Here is a 22,430-nt window from a genome sequence, read left to right on the forward strand (position 1 = left end):
CAAACGTTTAGGAGAGCGGGCAATCGCTGCACTGGTTGTGGCCGCAGTTGGTGCAGGTGGTGCTAATGACAATCATAGTCCCGCACTTGCAGCAGTACTCGAAAGCAGGCATCTTGATGGTATTGGTAGTAGTGGTGGTAGTGGTAGTGTTGTGTGTGTGGTGTATGACTGAAGTCTTGCTAAAGCTTGTGATTGAAATTTGTCGAGATAAAGTTTGAGATTGATAGATGAGATGATAGAAAGGTCGGAAAAGCAGTCGCAAATCGGGGTCCCCCGTCTTTATATAGCTCGAGAGAAAATAGAGAATACAACTCAAAAGCTCTTGCTCCCGCCGCAAAAGCCAATTCTCAGGCCACCAGAGATAAGCGCAAGACCAGACCAGTGACGAGACAAGAGGGCTGCGAGCGACAAGCCTCTGAACTGCGACAGCCCAAGTCCGGCCAAGTGGGACGACGACGTGCGGCGCCGGCCTGCGAGGGGCCGGAGCCTCTGATTCGCCACAGGTTGAGTCTGCCACCACCACCAAACTCGTCGCTGGCACGGTATTATTATTCCTGCCGCCTCACTGTCATTGTGCTGGGGGGAGGGGTTCCCTGGAGGGGCGAATAGTCGCACATGGCGGAGAAAACCGGAAGCGAATGCCACGCCCGGGTAAAAATGTCACCTGCGAGTACCACACCACTTTTTGTTCCTCCCGTCGCACGAGCATTCCTGCTCCTCTGCTTCAAATGTCAAAGAATAGCTTCCTCTTAGAAAGTCTGCGCAAGATGGGATGGGTTCGAGGATCACAACTGCCGCAAAGAGTCACTGCAAATCGGCAGGGTGGAGGTGGTGGACTCTCATTCGGTTGGCTCCTCGTTCCACCCCCTCACAAAAGGTTAATTCATGACAGCCACGACAGCTTTTAGTACCGAGTTGCCGAGCAGAGCATCTTTTCCTTCTTTCGCTCGGACTGCAGCCGTCCGTCTGCAATTGGAGCTTTTCGCAATGATATGACGCAGTTTGTACTGTCAAAGGAACTGCTATCTATGTGCACTCGTCTCGTGTGTGGCAGACCATGACGCACCTTGCTACCCCGACCCCAGACAAACACCAGCTTGGTGGTGCCTCAGACGGCTGCTGGTTGGGTGCTTGGTTCATCGTCGGTGGGCCGCAGGCGCCAATCAATCTCAAGCTGGCTACGACGAACCCTGAAGAGGCTGGGCTGGCTCCCCGAAGCTAACAACCAATCCCCTCCCGGCGACTAGCCAAAGCAAGATTCAGTAACGCACGGCTTGTTGCATTCGACCCTCTTCCAAGATCCTGTTGTTTCCACCAGTTAATGCGGGCTTGCTGGGCCTGCCACTTGCGAAAGGCGATCCCCAAATGGGCCGTGCGACAAATCCCAGAGCCTCGACCCCGCATGCGCCGCTTTCCACAGAGTTTGAGAGTTGCAAGTCTACCATCGTCATGTTGGGCAAAAACGGAAGCTCTACTGCACGATGGCGTAACCAAGGGAGCTTGTTTGTGTTTTGTGGCGACACGACACTTAGGATCACCGTCTCAGGGTCCTGCCAATCTTGTCCAGAAGCACAGACAATCCTGTCGCTCAAGTGTCGTATAGCACAGAGGCGTTTCTGCACACAAATCTGCGATGAACTACCATTTCTTGTCGCTCACACCATTATTTCTTTCGCCCGTCTGGTCTAGAACCTTGCGCAGCAATTAATGGAGAGCTGCGGGATGGTGTCGAGCTTGGTAAATACAAGTAGCTTGGAAGCTCGGATGTGGGAGATGCGGGGAAGCTTCAGCTGGAAGGCGTCAGCATAAAAAGCATGTTCACTGATAGCTTCCCGTCGTGTTTCACATGCCATAACTTGAAAATCTAGTATGATTTTCACCGAACAATTTTCAATTTCATTTCTTACCTGGAGGTAGTCTTACTGCCCAACGGTAGCATTCGGCTGACCGTACCCAGGCGCGTTGTCGTGATGCAGAATGACCAAGTTCAGCGCATGCTGGCACTGGCTTTGACGTGTGCTTGACATGTTACCCAAACCAGAGAGCTGCGAAGTCGGCATTTCGGATACTGTCGAAAAGAGGCGTCGATAGCTTGCAAACACGTTTCAAGTAGTGGCGCTCAAAGAGTCATAAGCTAGCTGTGCAGATGGTGTGGAGGACCAAAGCAGCCAGCAAGTTTGACAAGCGGATTTGCTGGACGTGGTTGTCTGCTCGCCTGGTGGTCGGCCGGCGAGTGGCGAATTCGTGAGCCTACGTTTGTGGCTGACATTCGCATCGTGGGTGAACCAAAGTATCTGAGGAGAACGATGCACTAGAGCCCGGGGAGGAATTCTGTCAAAAATGATATGAGCACCGTACAGGGAGCAAAGAGCGAAGAGCTCGTAGATGTTGTCGCCAATCCGATGTCGCAGCGCCGTAGACCTTGAATCGCTTCAGCGACACGATCGTAGACCATTAAAAAAATCCTCCTTCTTACATAGTGATCAATAGGTGCCAGTATCATCACCGCACAGTGAACTGGTGATTGATGAGGCATGTTTGGTGTTACAGCTTCGGTTGACCACTGTTACCAGATGTTAGGATCGTGTGAATCGTGCTATCCCCGACACTTGGATGGTATGCGACTTGCAAGTTGGGCGACAGACCAGAGTTTAATTTGGTTCAGCGATTGCTCGGGTTTTCTGATAGGAAAGACACGATGGCCAGAGACAGCTTCTTTTCGGCGCCAGGGGTAATAGAGTGCCGTGAACGGACGAGCAAAGGGCGCTAGAGCAGACGGGACGTGTAGAAAGACGAAAAGCATTGATTGATGAAGACTGTGGTTTGTCTAGATGTCATTGAGAAAATTTTCGCTATGCAGTTCTGATCAAACGACTGTCTGTTTGGACTGTTTGTTGCGCCATGGGCTGCCAGCTGCCCGCTGCCAGCTGCAAGCAAGTCGCACGCCACAGACCGGCCATCTCGGTCCGCCTAACCACGAATGCAGCTGGCTTCATCATCATCATGCACAAGTGCCAGAAAGAGCACAACTTCATCATCTGTACAAATCTGCCATCTCTGGTCCCACCTTGGCGTCGTGGTAGCCTTGCAGAGTCGAGATGAGCTCAAAGGGCAACGTAACCAGGCAGCCGGGCCACGCTGCGCCACCCAAAGGCAGAATCTGAGCATGGTAGCTGCCTGTCAGACACGCCTCATCTACAATCACAAGCAGTCTCGTTGGCCCGACGCCAAGAAAGGTCAATTAATGGTGATGATTAAAATTCGCCCGAATCCAGGGCCAAAAAAAAAGACCCCTTGCTTCCAAACAACTTGGAGCTGAATGGCACCGGCGCATGTGCTGAAGAGCCCCGTCCACCCACTTGCCAAATCAGGATCTCCAAGATCAGCCTTACAGTATGCCCATACTATCGCCGCCGTGAATGGCTCGAATCGAATCCACACTTTGACTTGCCTCGTGTCTGCCCCCGAAATAGCCTACTTTAGTGGCTCGGAGCAGGACGCACTCGTCGTGGCCGTCGTCAGCCGCCGAGCCACCGTCTGATCCCAGTACACCGGTTCTCGGTGCCGGAGCCGGAATCTCACTCAATAATTAATAAATCGGCCATATCCCTGCCAACAAGTTTTGTCTACCGCTAGTCGACTCGCTTCTGCTTCTCCAGGACTTACGCTCGAGGCTGTCTTATACAAAATGGTGTGTGTTCGGATCCCACGTCGTATGCATGTCTGCTAACTCTTCGATAGAGGGTCCCAGTTCAACAACTTGAAGACTTGTCTCTGTCAAACAAGGAAAACAATCACCCATCACCGGTTGACTTCCAGTTGCACAGCTTCCCTAAGAAGAAAGCCCTGATTGCAAGCCTACAGCCGCCCAGAGAGCCATCAACGCCGGTCCGCCATGTCCCTTGCGATATTGTCCTCGTCATTGACGTTTCTGGCAGCATGTTTGATGCCGCACCGGTGCCTGGCGAGAGCTTCACCGAGGCCAACGGCCTTTCTATCTTGGACCTCGTCAAGCACGCCTCGCTGACGATTGTCGAGACAATGGATGAGCGCGACCGCCTATCCATCGTCACATTTGCAAGCAATGTCACTGTTTTACAGCCTCTGGAGTTCATGACGGAAGAAAAAAAGAGAGTTGCTCGCGACAACATCAACAGTATGGAACCGAAGGATGCCACGAATCTATGGCACGGCATCTTGACCGGCCTGAAGCAATTTGAGAAGGTAAACTCTGATGGCAAGGTCCCGGCCATTATGGTTCTCACCGACGGCATGCCTAATCATATGTAAGGCAGCTCCCCTTGAAGTGCTCTTGTCTCTGCTTAACACGCCTCAGGTGCCCTCCTGCTGGCTATATTCCAAAGCTTCGAGCGAAACTCCCGCTGCCGGCAACCATCCATACTTTTGGGTTTGGCTACCAACTGAGGTCCGGTCTGCTCAAGTACATTGCAGAGATTGGAAGCGGCAACTATTCCTTCATCCCCGATGCTGGCATGATTGGCACCGTCTTTGTTCATGCAGTGGCGAACTTGCAGAATACATATGCTACGGAAGCCACCCTGCAGTTCAGATACGCGTCGAATTTGCAAATTCAAGAGGCTATGGGTACTTCTGTTCTCAGCAGTCCACCAGAGCCATTCATCGAATCATCCAAACAGGGCCTGCAGCTTGATATTGCCTTGGGAAATATACAATACGGACAGTCGCGTGACATATTCTTAGGCTTCCACAGTCCGCACATTGTCAAACTGTGCGGCATGGAACCGGGTCCCTTGCCTATCGTCGAAGCCACAATTAAGTATAAGTTGGTTCTTGACAACGACACGGGCGACTTTACATCGGCCACAGTCATGCATGGCTTGCTGAAGACGTCTTCCATACCAGAAGAGCTAGTCGCATATCACGAATCGAGAGCACAAATTTGCTCCTTTCTTTCCACTCTATTTCCTATCGAGAAGCTAGGAGACCACGCGGCGTTTGTGACAAACAGGTTTGAGCTGGTTACTCAAGAATTTGCGACACTCATCGAAAGATTGCCATCGAGAAACCACTTCGACTCGCTTAACAAATCCTTGGTGCAAGATCTCGCTGGCCAGGAGTCCGAAGGACAAGTTTCAATTGCCTTGCGCAAGAAAACAGACTTTTTTGAAAGATGGGGACAGCACTATCTGCCATCGCTTCTTAACGCCCACACCCGACAGGTATGTAACTCGTTCAAGGACCCCGGGCCACTCCAGTATGGTCGCGATAGCCCTCTCTTCATCACCTGCCGCGACAGACTGGACGAGGCCTTTGACAATCTGCCGGCCCCCGAACCCTCTCGTCACAAATATCTGGCGAGAGAGCAGGGTCTTCCTGCGGTTGCGCTCGCAGCAAGCTCGATCCCCATCTCCATGAGCAGCTACCGCAACGCGTGCGGCGTATGCTTTGCCGGCTCGACGCTTGTCCAGCTCGCCTCGGGGCGCGCCATTGAGATGCGTCGCCTGCGCCGCGGCATGAAGCTGCAGACGCCGCTCGGCTCGCGCAAGGTGGCGGCGGTGCTGCGAACGCCCGTCAAGGACGAGACGTTGTGCCGGCTCGGCGCTGTCCTCGTCACGCCGTGGCACCCCATCTCCCGCGACGCCAAGGCCTGGACGTTTCCGGCTTACACCGCTGACGGGGCCGTCCGCTACACGGGCGCTGTCTACTCGGTCATGCTGCAGCGTGACAGAAGCCCGGATGCGCACGCGCTTCGTCTCGAGGGCGGCCTCTGGGGCGTGACGCTCGGTCATGGCGTGACGAACGGCGGCGGCGACGCGCGTGCTCACGCCTTTTTCGGCAACTATGTGGCTGTCAGCAAAGCGCTCCTTGGCCTGCGCGTCGGCTTGCGGGGCGAGTTCATCGGAGGCGACGTAGGAAGGGACACACAGAGCGGACTGGTGTGCTCGTTTAATAAGGACGATGGTCGAGGCAGAGCCGTGACGTGGGCGCCTGGTGCGCGAGGCAAATCTATTATTCGATCCTGAGAACCATCACTACTTGTAATAATAATGTATATTTTTTTGTGCCACTGGCATTAGCTATTGTTACGATATTCACAAATGTTCAATCCCATCACTCCAGCCGCCATGAATCTTCTTTCGTTCCATGTAGATGCACAAAATCATCACCACAACCTTCTACCACCCCCTCTCCTCCTCTTACTCTGCCACAAACAGCGCTGCGTGGCCCATGCCCGTGCCGATGCACAGCGTCGCCACGCCGACATCCCCCTTGGCCGCCCTCCTCAGCCCATGCACCAGCGTCGCCACCAAGCGCGCGCCCGTCGCCCCCAGCGGGTGTCCCAGCGCAATAGCGCCGCCGTCCGGGTTCACCTCGCCGCGGGCCCACGCGTCCTCGAGCCCGAGCGCGCGCACGCAGTGCAGCGCCTGGCTCGCAAACGCCTCGTTGACCTCCCACCGGTGCACGTCGCGCGTCTCGAGGCCGACGCGGGACAGCAGCTTGGGCACCGCGAGCGCGGGCCCAATGCCCATCTCGTCGGGCGCACAGCCGACCGTCACGCCGGCGACGTAGCGGCCGAGGACGGACCCGGACAGGCCGAGGGCGGCGGCGGCGTCGCGGCGCATAAGGAGGGTCGCGGCGGCGCCGTCGGATACTTGGCTCGAGTTGCCGGCTGTCGAGGCGCCAGACGGGGTAAAGGCGGGCTTGAGCTTGGCGAGCGCGTCGAGGGTGACGCCCTCGCGGATGCCGTCGTCGTGGGTGACGGTGATTTGCTGCAGCTCGCCGACCGGCTTGCCCTGCTTGTCGACTTCTTGGAAGCGCGTGCGCACGGGCGAGATTTCCGCGTCAAAGGCGCCCGACGCCCGCGCGGCCGCCGCGCGGTGATGGCTCTCCACCGCAAACGCATCCTGATCGTGCCGAGACACGCCGTATCGCTCGGCCACATTCTCCGACGTCAGCCCCATGGGCATGACGCAGTCGCGGACATTTTTCTCTTCCGAGTCCCGCAGCGCCGGCCACACGTCCTGCGGCACCGCGCGACTCCCATAGTTGCGCGTCATGCTCTCCATGCCCGCGGCGATGCCCGCGCTTATGGTGCCGGCGCGGATATCCGCCGCGACGGCCGCGACGGCCTGCAGCGACGACGCGCACGCGCGGTTCACCGTGTACAGCGTCGTGCTGACGGGGAAGCCCGCGTGGTTGAGCGCCATGCGCGCGGCCTTTGAGCCGCCGAGCTCGGAGAGCACCACGCCGACGGCCACGTCCTCGACGGCGGATGCGGGCGCGGACGCGGGCAGGGCGGCGCGCGTGGCGGCGAGGACAGAGGCGAGCAGCTCCTCGGGGTAGGCGTCCCGGAGACGGCCCTTGTAGGCGCGGCAGACGGGCGTGCGCAGGGCCGAGACGAGGACGACGTCGGAGGCGGAGCGGACGAGCAGCTCAGCGGTAGCTCTGAGGGTCATGGTGGATGCGTAGTTTATGGAGTGTAAAAAAGAGGTGTCAAGGAGGCGTTTGGGTGGACGAGTTGGGAGTCTTGTTGCCGACAAGGACTGGCCGTGGTTGTAAAATCACTGGGGATGCCAATTGGTGATGGTGAGCTACAGTGGGTGTATCTGCGACAGCTAATTGAGCGTGCGCTTTGCGGGCTATGCGTTGGGAACCAATGTGTGAGTACCGCGGGAGAACGTCGAGAGAATAAGGACATGTCAAGGAGACACAAGAATAAAAGGAAGAGTACAGTGATTCGAAGAGCAAAAGACGCCTGGCTAAACAATCATGCAAAAGGGAAAATGGGAGGTCCGAATCTGGGGTAGCTTTACATCGGATCCGGGCTCCAGACAAATGTTCGGGTAGTGGCGGCGGCAGTTGGTACCTTGGACAGACCCGGCCGCCGTCCGACCCCCGGCAAATGGCGGCGGCAATAATCATGAGCAATGCTCACAAAGCAATGACTGACTAGTGTGTCATCTCTTTATTTGATGCAATTGTGTCATTTTTTTTTAATCCATTCTTGGCACCGTTTTCCTAGGGCCAGCTAGAAAGCTACACATCCCTTGAAAGCAAATCAAAACTCCCCGCCCGACCGTACTTCCTGTTTGCCCACAGATGAATAATAAAACAAAAATCTCACTCAAAATGCTATACATGCAGTGAATGCTCCATCATGTCGTCGAATCGTAATATGTGCCGTGATAATGCCGCTGCATGCTCTTTACTAGTACTGGATTCCAAGTCCAACACGGCGTCCGTCTACTTCGGCGCCGGTACGCGCCTTTTTCGCCGGACTCCCTTGCTCGCGCCGTGAGTGCACCGCCGACGTCTCGGTGACAGAACTAGACAGTCGTCTCTTTTCCGACCGCCCAGAGTCTGGCAACCTAGAGCGGACCTTGGCAGTGACGGGCTTGGCGGGGAGCTGGATTGGGCTGCCGTCGCGTGAGTCGCCGGAGCTTGCAACGTCAAAGCTTTGGCCGGGGTGACGGCGGAGGAGATCTGAGGCGGCTTGGCTAGCTTGGCTGTCGAAGACTTGCTGCTCATGTACGTGGTCGCCTCGCTGGCTGTGCATGGACACGCTGGTGCGCACACCAGGTACTCTCGCGGCGACCTCGTCGCTCTCTTCGGCCGAGATGGTGCTCTCGCGGCTCTTGCGACGATGACGTCTGTCGGGTGTGATGGGCTCAAAGTACTGTTGCGTGTACATGGTACGGGGCTCCGTGTGTGGTACCAAGTTGGCAGAGGGAAGCAGGCCAGCGTGCGGGCCGCGAGGTTGGTTGACGGGCGTGGTCGGGAGAGACGACATGGACTGGGCGTTGCGGTTGTGCTTGCGAGTCTGTTGGGTGGTAGAGCGCGGAGGTTGGGCAGGCGTCGAGGGAGCACTGTTGTTATGATTCTCCTGGCTCATAGCCTGGTACAACATGGACAGACCATGCTGGTTTTCGGTGACATGCGTCTGGCCAGCTTGATGCGACTGGGAGGAGTGGGAGGCTGGGCGAGGGGTGAGGGCGCCGTGAAAGATGCCGCCAGGGCCGCAGAGCATGTGGAGGTGCTCTCGGTTTTCGCGAATGCGCTGGAGGAGCATATCACGCTCCTCACTGAGGCCGGCGGCCTTGTCCTCTTTTTGCTGAATGACCTTTTTGGCGACGCGAATGCGGCTGTTGAGACTCTTGATCTCCTCGAGCGCAGCATCATATGAAATCTTTAGGTTCAAGTACTTGCTCGTCAGAGCATCCGAGGCAGAGCCAAAGTCGCGTTTGGCCTGTCTAAGGTGCTCGGCCGTACTTAGGACATCAACTTCGCGGCGAACCATGACGTGCTCGACAGCATCGCGTTTGGATTGCTCATCAGCCTGCAGGCTGGCCAGATTGAACTGTAATTTGTGGTGCGCCGTCTCCATCTTGAGTTTATTGTTCTCGGCGATGCATGTGTGCAGCATGGAGCGCAGCTGGTCGGCAGTGGCGTCGCGGATGTCTTCAGAGGAGGGCACGGTATAGGTCGATGACATGTCGCGATCGCGCAGGGTATTGTGTATTGTGGCAGGTGGAGAGACGGGCACCGTCTGCTGAGACTGGGAGAATGCTGGGTTTCGTCGATTGGTCGCGACGCCAAGCTGAGAGGAGGGCGGTGGGGTGAGCGAGGAGGGGATAACCATGGCGGAGGTTCTGTCGTCGTTCATCTCAGTCTTGAAGGATGCGCTGGGATCCATGGGCGAGCCAGGGCCTTCTGTGGACGGCAGAGTAACCTGGGACAGAGGTTCTTGCACATAATCCATTGGCGTAGTTGGCGCAGACGGGGTTGTGCGACGAGCATATTGGCGGTCCGTGGACGCGCGCGAGGCCATGGTTGTGTCAAGTGAAGCGATTGATCGAGGTGTAGTAGTGACGGAGTAGGCTGGGTTCGTAGCGCAATCTGTATGTTGATTGAATCGAAGCGGCGTCGAGGAGAGTGAAAGGAGTAGGCGAAGGGTTTGATGTCTCAGAACTCAACAGTCGACCGCGGTTCAGAATTAGCACGACACAGCCGAAACCAAACAAAACGGCGAGGCGGGCACGAGTCGAATGGGGCCGAGTGAAAGGGGAGGTGTGACGATGGTAAGGAGGGGAGAAAATAAAAAAGCCCCACGATTGACTCTTGAAAACTCTCTTCAACGTTGAGTGAGTCGACGGTGAAGTTGTTGGAAGGAGAGATGAAAACCCAAATGGTGCTGTCGGTGGCTGGCGGGATTTTGAAAGGGTGTGAATGTCAATAGTGACGGACGGAGCAGAAGCGTGACTGGCAGCGCGTGCAGGCTGCCTTGCTGGGCAGAAAATGCAGCTGAAGCCAGCCCAACCATGGGGACAGGGGAGACGCTTGCGGAAAAGCAAAAAATGGCGAGGCGGAAAATCAGGGGAAACAGGTGAAAAGAAAAGGCTGGTGATGGTGGGTTCACACGGCATTTATTTATGGAGTATTGCAATTGACGATTCCCAGAACAGCGCTAGAATCTCATTGTCTGCCCGTCTGCGGAACCCCGTGCCTAGCACCTAGGTAGTTGACTAATCCGTACCTAGGTAGGTAAGGTAGTGTCTACTACGTGCGTGCAGGGCCTGAAAGGAACACCCAAAACTCGAGGGATTGGTGAAGGCGTCTGTGAGGCGACATTATCCGCCATTATGCCATCACCAAAAGTATTGTCTTGCAGCAGTCCTACAGGCACATGTAGAGAAAACCGAGATTGCGTTTAAATACTAAGACATGTATGTATGCCTACCCGGACAAAGAAAGGGTCAGACCAACATCACCCCGCAAACAGCGTTTTGAGGTGTTTTCAAGGGCTTTTGACCAAGACGACGTTATTGAAACAGGTTTTGCAGATAAACTCGAAAATAAAGATGGACTGATGGCTAACGACTGATGGCTAACGACAAGGGAATTACAGTATATGCGACCGACGTGCTTCTCACAGCGAGGCTTCATGACTCTTGGGCTGGCAAATATCCAGCATGGCCAGCCTCTAATCCAAGTGCTCATCATCAATCTCCTCCTCCTCGTCAGCCTCGGTGTAGTCGGGCTCGGGAACGGCCTCGCGGGCAATCTCCATGCGCTTCTTGAGGCGGTAGGCGATGGCGCGCTTACGGGCTGTGGCGTTTTGGGTAAAGGCAGCGGAGCCGCCAAAGGGGCCTGCAGCGGCGCTGTTGCGGACGCGGACGATGCAGACGTTCTTGACGCCGCCGACGGTGCCCTCGCAGGTCATGCCGGCGGGCATCTGAACCTTCAGAGGGAAGTCAGTGTTGGTGGCGAGTGAGAGGCCGCCGATGCCGAGACCGGGGACGTCCTGGGTGACCTCGGCCTTTTGGAAAGCGCTGTTGTCGGTGCCGCCCGAGGTGCCGTCGACCATGGCCGTCAGGGGGCCGGCGCCGTCCTGGTTGATCTGGCGGTATACCATGCTGACGACGCCGTTGCTGTCCGCGGTGGGCATGCCCTGGCTGTTGCCCATGCCGGCCGTGTCGGCGACCATGGTCTCGGCGGCAACGTTGCTTTTGGTGCCGGCAGCACCGCCGCCGCCGCCGCCGAGGAGGGCACCGAGACCGCCAGCAGCACCGCCGTTTTTGTTGCCACCAGCACCGCCACCGCCGCCGAGGAGGGCACCGAGACCGCCAGCAGCACCGCCGCCACCGCCAAAGAGCTTGCTAAGCTGGCGCCTGCGCTCCTCGTGGCGCTTTGCCGCGCCAGCGGGCAAGCCAGACAGGTCGTCCTCCTTGCCGACGGCGCCCGAGGCTCCATTGTTCTTGGGCGCGGCCTGGCTGCTGCCCATGAAGCGCGCCACATTGACGGAGGCGTCGACGGGGCCAGTGCCCTGGGTCTTGCCAAGAGGGTTCTGTTGCATGTCACGGTTGCGGATGATGGAGGTGTCGGCCTGCGAGCCACAGCCGTTGGAGGAGCAGTCACGGGGAGTACCATCAACGACTGGCGGAGTGTTAGTGGCTTGTTGTTGTGTCAAGGAGTGAGTCAGGGTCAGTACGTACTGCTGAGACCCGGCATCATGACGCCGTTGTCACCCTTGATCATGGTGACAACTCCGTGGGCCGAAGCCGTGGAGACGAGGGCAGCGTAAGCAAAAGCGTAGCGCATTTTGAAAGCAGAAGAAACGATATTGGGTGGTTCAAAGAGAGGAAGGTGGCCAGAAAAGATTATAATATAAAGACAGAGATACCAGAGCCACCAGGGCTATTAGATTATGTATAAGATGGGAAAAGAAAGAAAAGGCTGTGAGCTTGAGACTGAATGAGCAGGAAAGAGTCTCGGGATGGGAAAGAGTCATTGTTTTATATAGAGATAGACTCTGGGAGACTCGAACTGATGCGCGGTCAAGCAAAACATGTCGAAGGCCAAGGCGGCAAGCATCTCCGAGCATGCGAGACGACAGCGGATGCGAGACGACAGCGATGGCGAGACGACAGCGATGGCGAGACGACAGCGGCGCCTTGGAGGCCCTTGACAGGTGGTCACCGTCGCAGATACAACACCAAAGGGATGAATTTCTGTGACGAGTTTCGATGGTGGATGTTTTGTCGGAAAGTTTCTTGCTGGAAAAATACTCGTATAGAGAGTGTTCTCTCTGCCGGAATGGTGGCGACAATGCAGGGCGTTTCGAGATGTAGACGGGGAACCCGGAACCATGATGCTCTTCGACAAGGAACCTTCACCGAGGTTTCCTTGAGGCAGGCAAGGCAGACAGGGCATGTGTTTGAACCGCGGAATCCGCATGTTGGAAATCATGGCCCTGAAACTAGAGTAATGATCTGGCAGGTGATGGGCAGTGATGTGGGCGCTAGGGATGCGTTAGGCATGACGGGGTCCTCGACGGATACCATCGACGCCGAACTCTCTGGGGTAGTGTAACAGCGGAGGTATTAAACGGAGGTTTGCATGGGGTAGTGGAGGGTGATTTGCTGCTCGTATCCATGCGGAACGGAAAGTGGTTCACGATTGCCTTGTAGCTAGGCACACTGAAGCTGGAAGTGGCGGGACAAGGAGGCTGTTCCCGCCAAAGTTCGGTTTGAAGGCGGTGATGAAACCTGCACTAGGGGCTTGCTGATACTAAAATAGAGAACAGAAACAAAGAAGAGCGGGAGAACCGGAGAAAAGATACTAGCGATGTCTACTATACGTGTTTTATTGCAGTTGGCATTGGTTCTCGCAGTTATTTGACCTCTATGTTAGATTACACGGATTGAGTGAAGGTTAAATGGAGGAGATGTGAGAAAATGAAGGAGTAGGCGATGCATCATATGTTTTCGAAAATTAATCAATTGTGCAAAGTGATATGCTCCAAAGTCAAGATCATCAAAGATGATGTCAGAATCAGAGGGTGGTTTCAATTGCTAGCTGCAGGGCAGTGTCGAGGCCTCCCTTGTTAGTGTTGCTGCATCTCTTCGAAGAGGGTTACACGCAAGTTACATACCTACAGGTAGTTAGGCCGTAGCACCAACATTCACGATGATCCTGTGCACGAGCTCTCCAAACCAGTTTTCAACCATTGTCACTAACTGAAAAACAGAAAATTGTTCTATCCAAATCTTAGACGGCCAGCATTTGCTCTAGTGTCGCCATCAGCAAGTCTTTCCTACCTACCTACCTACCTACCTACCTACCTACCTACCTACCTACCTACCTACCTCCCAAACAGCACCCATTGCGCTGGCCTTTGGTGGGAGCCCGCCAAACACAACGACCCCGGCAATGATGCACAGCCATGAACCAATCTTGCTGCCAAAGGAAAAAAAAAGATCATGCCTTATGCGTTTGTACGAGGCATGGATTTTCCCCCCTTCGGCGAACCATCGACGAGGAGGCGCAAACGACAGGCGTGAAACGCCAACTTGTCGCGCTTCCGTTTCCGCCTTTTTGTTCCCGCGCCAGGAGCCGAACAAGGGGGTGGGGGGGGGGCCTTCTCCGCTTTTATGATATACATATGTAGTTAGGGAGCGGTGATCGGCTTTTGATTTTGGACAAGGCAAAGCGCATGGATTGAATTTCCATAGCATGGACATCATCGAGATTTGACATCTGGGGAGGTTGCAACCTCCGCGTGGTGGTGACATGAGAAATTGTTGTGCTGCCAGCTCCGTGCGGTCGGCCAGCCCCATACATTGGACTTCCCGGAAATCTTGCAGCTATGTAAAACAGACTAATACTGATAACACCCAAGCGAGCAGCTGCCGGTCAACGTAACAGTGCCGCCGCATAAAGCTGCCCTGGCTGAAGCTGGAGAGGTCACCTTATTCCCAGCCACAGTCTCGGATTCTGCTGCCTCAAGGAAAAACAAAAATATGCATGAAACACGTCTCGCAGTCGCATGCGTTTCCCCTTTCCCGTTGGCGGGCGAGTGCCGCACCCAGACTAACTAGCCCTGACTGCAAACAGCTCGATTCATCGGCATACGTCAGTACTCACAAGGCAATGGACGAATAATCCAGAGTGAAGAAACTAATATTACATTCTCATATATGCTAGATAATGGTACTACACGTTGAAGCACTTTAACTCCATCCGTCTACCCGGTTTTGCCCCATCACATCCACACATCTCTTTCCATGATGGAGCAGCCAAACTCCATGTTCAAGACAAGCAAAACAAGACCACAACATATTGAGGGAAAAAAGTAGCAAAACGCCTCCGTCCACCAGTTTAGTCTGCGCTATACAATCAAGCCCTGGAATTTCATAGCCTTCAGCGCTTGCAGCCAATTGACATTCTCATCCTCTGGCCGTGTATCCTGCATCTGCCACGTGGCCTTGAGCATCTCAATCGCGGTGAATACGTAACCCCAAGGGCATACTTCCCAAATCTCCATCAGCCGCGTCAGTGTCCACACTCGTTTCTCTGCATCTCGCGATTCAGCGCCTGCGATAAAAGTCGGCCAAGACGATGCTTTGAAGTACGGATCGGCTTTGCCAATCTGCGACAAGTGATGCAAGATATCATCGACTAGAGCCTGCGTATCCACGACTTGCACCGCACGAGCTAGCGGCAGTGCTTGGAAAATGTAAAGGCAGACAGCAGAGCGATGGGCCGACGCCACATGTATGCGGCTTTCAACGTCCTTCACGTTTGATGCTTGCTGAAGTTGTGTCGCCCATGCCGGAATGTTGAAACCGGATACTTCGCGAATAAGCATGAGCGCCTGGTCCACGGCCGCGAGATTCCAGTCTGTACATGGCGTCTCATAAGAAAGCTGTGAGGCTTTCAAGATAATCTGCAAGATTTCCGAGGGGCAAGATAAGTAACTGTTAACCTCTGTCCTCTTCAAGACTGGTAGAAGCTCAAAGGCGTAATGGGTAATTTGAGCCGCCCAAGGCCCAGAGGTCAGTGTTGAGCCCAAAATATGGTAGCTGCCTGGTCAGAAGAAATATCTACCAAAGACTTTAGAGATTATGACTTACATGAAGCAATCTGCCACAACACAGTCCCGAAGCTTGAGATTAGTAACATCCCGCGGCTCTGCCGCTGTCAAGAGAGCCAGCACATCGCTGGCGCCCTTCAGATGCTTCTTCCAGCTCTGATTTTCTCCTCGTTCCAGATCGATCAAGTCAAACTTGACAAAAAAGTGCATGGCTGCTAACGTTACTTCGCTCCCTGCAGGGTCTAGTGTCTCTAGGACTTTCTTGAGATGGTAGAAGGCATTCTGTTTGGCCGTCAAAGCATGAATCACGGCATTTTGAGACACTAGATCCTTGGAGCGCAATTGGGCCAAGTAGCCGCCGGGGTCGGATATAGCAGCTGAGAGAGATGTTTTTGGACTGAGGCTGTTGGCCAAGTGCAGGGCTGATGTAGCAATGATTATATTCAGAAGCAAAGGATGTCTCCGAGTAAGTGGAATGAGCTCTCGAAAAGGATTGGTTCCGAGTTCGTCGCGAGCAACTAGATCCTGGCAGACTCTGTTGGCAACTATTCGCGGTGTTATTGATGTTAGTCGAAAGTAGCCGATGACAACAACTCACAGTGAGCAAGATAGATCCTCGAGGTCGGGTCCAGATCTTGATAGACGGGGTCAGTCAATTGACTCGGCACCAGATATGTGGCATGACCTCCCATCTTCTGCTGAGGACTGTACTGCGGAAGAGTCGGCACAGCAGTGTCGGTAGGATTCCGGGGACTTTTGCTCGTGCCTACAGGGTGATGGCGGTCTGAAATCGTGCCCATGGCCGGAGGCGGCAACGGTGGTGGACCACTGTGGAGGACCAGGCTAGGGTGCCCCGCAACACCATGGTTTTCGCCATGGGCCGCCCGCCTCACTCCTGGCGATGGCTTCACCTTGCCCTGAGCGTCGATACCTTCTGTCCACACATAGACCTTGCCGTACCCAAGGCATTCCTGCCCGGTAGTAGCGCATTTGTTGCATGTTGGCCACGAACGGTCACAGCGTAGACGACGGCGACGACAGTTGTGGCAGGGCTTGTTTTGCGGCATAGACCAGGGGTATTCACCGCCTCTCGGAGACGTGGCGCGTTTGGAGCAGCTGTACCAGAGGGCTCAGGGGGATTTGTCGGGCGGGGGTTGAGGCTGGCCTTGCCGGTCGTGGCGGAGAGCACAAGGACCTTCGCAAGAGGCCGCTGCGGTTGCTGGTTGAAGGCGCTCAACAGTGCATCAACAGTGCATCAACAGCATGGCTGGCAGCTTCAACAGGTCGGTGGTGTCTGCCTTGTCTCGATGGTCCGCGATGCAGCGGATGACAGCATTCGGTTGCGTCAGGGTTGCGTCGATGAAAGGAGCAAGAACGTGACGACCCGAACCGGAACCTGGGTGATGATGGATGTGAAGGGTAGTAGGGCCGGTGCCACTTGGTAGCGCGTCCGGAGCCACAAAGTCCAACGGGTTCGTGGGAAGAAGAGTTTAGAAAGGTAAGGTTGAAATTCGGCACCAAGTGGTAATAAGATAATAATTTTAACTTGGTAATTAGCTCGAGCTGGGCTGCTGGCGACAAATCAAACAGGCACCAGGTGGCGTGCGGCTGCCAGGTGGCAAGCTGCGGTTCGGAGAGGGGATGGTGAGAGCCGGCGATACGACAAACAGAGGGGGAAAAAGGTTGTTCTTGCAACTCCCACAACTCCCAGTACGGTTTTCTCCCCCTTCCAATTGTCTCCCCCATTCTCCCTATTTCTTGCCTTCGAGACGTCCACACACTAATAACCCGTCTCCCGCAAATTTACTTCGTTATTAACTGCTCCGTTCTGTGCGTTGACCCTCCGTCCATCCCGCATATTGTCGCGTCGCGCAGGCTCCACGAACGTGTTTGCCCCGAAGTTCTAGGTCGGTCTGTCCCATCCCCCACTTAGCACCTGCTGACTTGTCCATTTCAATATTATGTACACAGGCCTGAAAGCCCGCCGCTTCTTCGTCTTCAGCTCGTTACCAAAAGCCAACTTTGAGGGTGCACAACCTATGGTGGGACCTGCAGGCTAATTGGACCCCGAACTGGCCCAAAAGCTTGTCCTGGCTGGGATGATCCATCCAGAGGCCACACCGTCTCCGAAAGAGGAAATTAACCGTGTACTGGCGCGCCAACACCCAACTGAATTGTTCCTCGCGATAGCAAAGGCTCCCAGCTATCGACAATGCGGCGGCAGATAGGACATAAAGTGAGGCAACTTGCTCGTGACCAACAAGCCGGCATCGCGCATCCGTGCCCGAAGCTGCGGAAAGCTACCTGCAGAACCATGTCCGTCGACGCAATCGCCACCCGCACTCTATTAATACCCTTGCATGAGCAACTCTAAGACATGCGCGTACAGTACTCGAAATTGTATGTCGACAATCTGTACCACAACCGGCCCTTCACAGCCAAGCTGTCTGCGACAGCGCGCCTCAATCGGCTGGTGCTCGGACGCCCGTCATGTCTTTTGTCAGCAAAAGTCTCGGCGCCAGTTGCCTATCCCGCAAACTATCCGTTGCCGAATTGTTGAATTGCGCGGCCCACTTAGCAAGATGCATTCTGCGTCTTGATGGTGGCTAAGCCCTGAGGGGGCCACATAATCTCAAATAACGCCGCCGATTCACATCCATCACAGAAGCCCGGTTGGCTAAGTGGTATAGCGTCTCACTAGTATTAATACGGTGAAATGAGAAGATCATGAGTTCGATTCTCATACTGGGCATTCTTTTTTTGCTTTTCGGCCTCCTTATCTCCTACAATTCCCCATAGCCGTCTCTTTAACAGCGGCATCAAATTCTCCAAAGCAATGGGGTGTGGGGTGATCAGGCCCCCTCATTGCAGTTCTTTCCCCCCTCTCCGATGCCTTCTGTTATCTGGTCGTCAAGCTTTCGAAGAATGCCAGCGAAATATCGAAGCGACCGAGATACCCAACACTACAAGAACTCGAATTATTGAAAAGACCTGCGTTTGAAACGCTATAGAATCTGTTATGTCTTATCATCATTCATGAACCATTGTCATCGCCTGGCAGCACTTGATTGCCTCGCCTGTTCGGTAAGTAACTTCAGGCCGTTAATCTAGAATTTTTCGACACCAGCTCCGAAACACGAATCTCCGTTTCTTCGTCCGGCACCTTCTCGTCTTGATATTGGGGTCGAAAGTCCTCATCCTCGACCCCAACTTCCAACCAAACCTTGCTTGTCGCAGGCACGGGGAACAACTTGCAAAGCGCGTAGTAGATGCCAACGGAAACAGCAAAGCCGGTGAAGAAATTGATTTGAAAGATGTACGATGCGCCCTTGGGCACCGTGGCACCGACCTCACCAGCAAAGCCCACCACGTTGATGAGGATGCCGCATATGTATGCAGTGTAAGCACGCCAGTTGACACCATAGGTGTAGTAGTATGGGCCTGTTCTTCGTGCATTATATAGGTCGTTGACGCAGATAAAACCCTTGCGCACAAAGTAATAGTCTGCCACAATAACACCAGTGATTGAGCTGAGGAACACGCTATATGCTGACAGGTAAGTAGTAAATTTGCTTGACGAGCCGACAAAATTGTACGGGCACATAGCAAGACCAACAATGGCACAAATATAGCTACCGCGTCGGATGCTAATGTAGCGGGGAATGAGAGCTGCCAGACTAGTACCCGTGGAAACTGAATTGGCGGAAATGTTGGTACCCAGTTGCGCGAATGCTAGTGTAAAGGCAATCACGAAGACGCCGAATCGATCTGCAGAGCTGCCGTGGTCGATGAACTTGCCGAGAAGAAGGACAGGATTCCAAACGTATTCTCCGTAGATGACCGCAGATGAGGAAGACACTAGGATGCCGTAGAGGGAAGTAATGGCGAATGAAGTCGGAATAATGACTAGCTGCGGCCAAGCGGCGTGGGCAGGCTTGCGCGCAAAGCGGGTAAAATCACTTGCATTGGCAATGAGTGTGGCGAAATTGCCAATAGACGACATGATGCCCTTGATGATCTCCCAAGCCAGATCAGTGCCTTGAAGGCTGGAGGGCTGTTTGATGATGGGACCGGCTCCCTTGGCACGAACGAGTGTCCAGATGAGGAAAGCAGTGGCGCCGGCTGGGGCAATAATTGCTTTGGCTGTGAACAAGTGGCGAAGTTTGTGCACCGGGAACCAGAGGGCAGGCAGAGACAGCAACCAGAATATGATGAACGAGACGTACTCGGGGGTGTTCGTCGCCGAGGTACCAAACGAACCAGGCATCTCGGTGGCATCCCATGACTTCCAGATGGAACGAATCATGACGTATACACATTGGCCACCGATGTACGCAACAACACCGTACCAAACACACGCTGAATGAAGTTAGCCTACCTGGTTCAAGTAAAAGTAGCCGGGAGGTAACTTACACATTGCGGCGCGATTGAATACCGGCCAGGAACTGCCCCAAACACCAAAGGAGGCGCGGCTTAGAGCAGGGAAGCTGAGATGGTAGATGGCACCAATTCGGCCGCTGATGACAATAAAGACGGCAGAAATGGCATAGCCCACCCAGACACAGAGCCAAGCCTGCCACCAGGACAGGCCACCGGCAATCATGGACGAGGAGATCATCCATGTGCCAATGTTGACACTGTCAGCGATCCAGAAACCGACATAGTTCCAGCCGCCCCATACTCGTCGCTCTTTCTCGACCGGTTTCAGATCAGGATTGTAGAGCTGTTGTGTGAGGAGCGAATCGGTGATGGGTTAGCGAATGCATCGAATCGAATGCCTTGGTTCACGCGTGGAGGGCATCCGCACCATGAGCTGGGCCGAGGTCAGCCCAGGCTCCGTCTCAACGGCCAGCTTGTCTGCCCAATACTTGACATGCCCCATAAGTGACATGGTGGCGAACTGCAAGATGAGAAAGAGAGTAGCAAATGGAATTTGGTAAGAATGGGTGGCAACTTGATGGCAACTCGCTGATATATATATATAAAGGGGATGAGGAAGAATTGGGGTTGTCGCGCAAGATAGTTGGAGAACTAGACTGATTTATTCTGGAGCCAGCAGTGGGAAGCTTCCATTGTGTGAAGAAGAGAGTGCTGGGCTATCTTGGTGGACGATAGGCGATAGGCCGAGACTAGAGTAGAGGGAGCGGGCCAGCCCGGACTATTTATCTACACACTTATCAAGGACGGAGACGTGGAATGGACGCTTTGATTTGGAGAGGCAATGCGACAGGCCGATCGGCAGGCTTGGGGACGGCCAGGTCCGAAGGAGGCTTTTCGTCAGCCACTGGGCTGAATGGCGTCGTGTTGAAATCAAACTAGTGCAGGTCGGGGAACTCCAATTGGCAGCACCTCCAGGGATCAGGACGTGGAAGCAATTGAGAGGGCGAGATTTTGGGATTTTTGGAGGGAGGAGAGGGGGGGGGGCCGGGGGGTGGCAAGCCAGATACTGGTTCGGCATGGCCTTGTTGGTAGCGGGCGTCACATGAGTCGGCCGATTCAGTGGATTGTCAAAGTAATAGGTGATACGGATGGATTGAACGACTAAGAAGAGGTGCGAGAAGCGGGACAACTGTCAATCAATTCGTTGCGGAATGGGCACAGTAATGGCTGATTATAGTAAAGGCTTTGGAGTTGCAAGTGTGTGCATGGCCCGACGTCGGAATACGGGACGTGGTGAAGCCAAGACCCGAGCCCTTGATGGGAAGGATGCGATTTATCTCCCCCGCATTTTTCTGCGTAGTCTTGGCAATTTGGCAAGGTTTATGATAAGCAAGATTGTGCGCACTGGCAGAGCGATAAGTGAACCTGAAAATTAAACAGCAGCAGCGCCGCTATCGGTTTGGTTTAAACTTTGGCACGCATGAATGAGGAAACAAAATCCGAACCATTGCCGTGTGGCTCATTATTAAGCTGATTCTGCAGAGAGAAGTAGCTGATGCTTGTTTTTATGCATCACATGTCATGTTTGCATGATGGCCATGAAATCGCCGAGGGCGAGCGCTGTCATCTTGGGGGTCTTGGCTCGATTTTTTATTACTCGATAGAATCGAGCAATTGACCGGGATGGGTCTGCGGTGGTCATTGCGCGTTGTAGAGTGAAATGGGCGGGCGGGCGTGGCCTTTGCTAGGAAACGCGGGGTACATGCAGTATTAAATAAAGAGGCAACATCTTCTTGGCTGATCATTTGCTGGCGCGCCAATGGAGAGTGGGAGAAGGAAGAGAGCAAATATCTGGGCAAACGCTGCCGTCATGCTTCCCGGAGTTGGCCGGCAAGGGGGGGACAAAAAAAACCGGCCCTCGTAGATTCTCGATACTGTTTTATTAATGATGAATACACGCGAGAGCAAGTAATATAATATTTTTAAGAATATAAGTTATATATTTAATCATTTTCACACTTATTATACTTTTTTTTTCTATTTATTTAAATAGTCTATATCTAGAAAAATAACAGGTTAGAAACGAGGTGCTTTCTCAGAAGGGCCGGTTTAATGTGTCCCCCACACGGCCGGGCTGTGTGGCATTGCATGTTATTGGCGGCAGCTGGTGAGGTAATGTTAGATGTGCGATAGGTGGTAGGTAGCTTCGACACTGAACTAAGACTACTCCGTACATCTTGTAGCATTTTTTGCCATGTACGAGACACTGGTTCTTATTGTTACTCAATTTTGAGCATATGGATTCGCATCCTTCTTTGCAGGTAGACTCTCACTCAAGACTCCTCATTCGGGTTCAATCAGACGCAGTTCATCACACGTAGATACCACGACACATTTTCGAAGCTCATAAAACTAATACTCAGTCTCACAGAAACGCTAATTTTTTGTTTGCAAATGTACAAAGACACTCCTGGCTATTATTAGAGCCTGTCCAGTAACGTGTCTCAGCCTTGCGAATTGGTGGAATGAGATGAGGCGTTTGCACAGCACAAGAGCTGGCAGCTGGCAACTGCGCTAAAGTTCTCTTGCCCCGCCAAACCCTTCTCTTGTTGTTCCTGTTGCTCCTGCTCCGTTGCCCTGTTGCCCTGTAGCTTTGCGCCTCCTTCTCCATCACCGCCCATCCGCACGTCGACAC

At 54.1% G+C, this 22,430-nt stretch overlaps 6 protein-coding genes across 6 annotated transcripts; 1 reads left to right on the forward strand and 5 right to left on the reverse strand.

Annotated features, from left to right (window-relative positions):
• Positions 1–3,939: 3,939 nt before the first annotated feature.
• Positions 3,940–6,005, forward strand: BBA_03118 (von Willebrand factor type A domain-containing protein; the record flags this gene model as incomplete). Its single annotated transcript, XM_008598215.1, has 2 exons — positions 3,940–4,286; positions 4,337–6,005. The coding sequence occupies 2 exons, from the start codon at positions 3,940–3,942 to the stop codon at positions 6,003–6,005; spliced, it is 2,016 nt and encodes a 671-aa protein (XP_008596437.1).
• A 174-nt stretch (positions 6,006–6,179) lies between these two features.
• BBA_03119 (acetyl-CoA acetyltransferase) lies at positions 6,180–7,439 on the reverse strand (the record flags this gene model as incomplete). The annotated part of the gene is made up of 1 exon (XM_008598216.1): positions 6,180–7,439. The coding sequence occupies one exon, from the start codon at positions 7,437–7,439 to the stop codon at positions 6,180–6,182; it is 1,260 nt and encodes a 419-aa protein (XP_008596438.1).
• Positions 7,440–8,191: 752 nt separating this feature from the next.
• On the reverse strand, positions 8,192–9,811 carry BBA_03120 (uncharacterized protein; the record flags this gene model as incomplete). Its single annotated transcript, XM_008598217.1, has 1 exon — positions 8,192–9,811. The coding sequence occupies one exon, from the start codon at positions 9,809–9,811 to the stop codon at positions 8,192–8,194; it is 1,620 nt and encodes a 539-aa protein (XP_008596439.1).
• Positions 9,812–10,963: 1,152 nt separating this feature from the next.
• BBA_03121 (cell surface protein) lies at positions 10,964–12,081 on the reverse strand (the record flags this gene model as incomplete). Its single annotated transcript, XM_008598218.1, has 2 exons — positions 10,964–11,916; positions 11,976–12,081. The coding sequence occupies 2 exons, from the start codon at positions 12,079–12,081 to the stop codon at positions 10,964–10,966; spliced, it is 1,059 nt and encodes a 352-aa protein (XP_008596440.1).
• Positions 12,082–14,650: 2,569 nt separating this feature from the next.
• BBA_03122 (acriflavine sensitivity control protein acr-2) lies at positions 14,651–17,213 on the reverse strand (the record flags this gene model as incomplete). The annotated part of the gene is made up of 5 exons (XM_008598219.1): positions 14,651–15,344; positions 15,396–15,900; positions 15,954–16,326; positions 16,368–16,574; positions 17,163–17,213. 5 exons carry the CDS (start codon positions 17,211–17,213, stop codon positions 14,651–14,653), a joined length of 1,830 nt encoding a protein of 609 aa, XP_008596441.1.
• A 1,236-nt stretch (positions 17,214–18,449) lies between these two features.
• Positions 18,450–20,246, reverse strand: BBA_03123 (uracil permease; the record flags this gene model as incomplete). Its single annotated transcript, XM_008598220.1, has 3 exons — positions 18,450–19,714; positions 19,769–20,078; positions 20,163–20,246. 3 exons carry the CDS (start codon positions 20,244–20,246, stop codon positions 18,450–18,452), a joined length of 1,659 nt encoding a protein of 552 aa, XP_008596442.1.
• Between the last annotated feature and the right edge of the window lie 2,184 nt (positions 20,247–22,430).

Source organism: Beauveria bassiana, assembly GCF_000280675.1.
Source record: "Beauveria bassiana ARSEF 2860 unplaced genomic scaffold BBA_S00006, whole genome shotgun sequence".
Classification (NCBI taxonomy): domain Eukaryota; kingdom Fungi; phylum Ascomycota; class Sordariomycetes; order Hypocreales; family Cordycipitaceae; genus Beauveria; species Beauveria bassiana.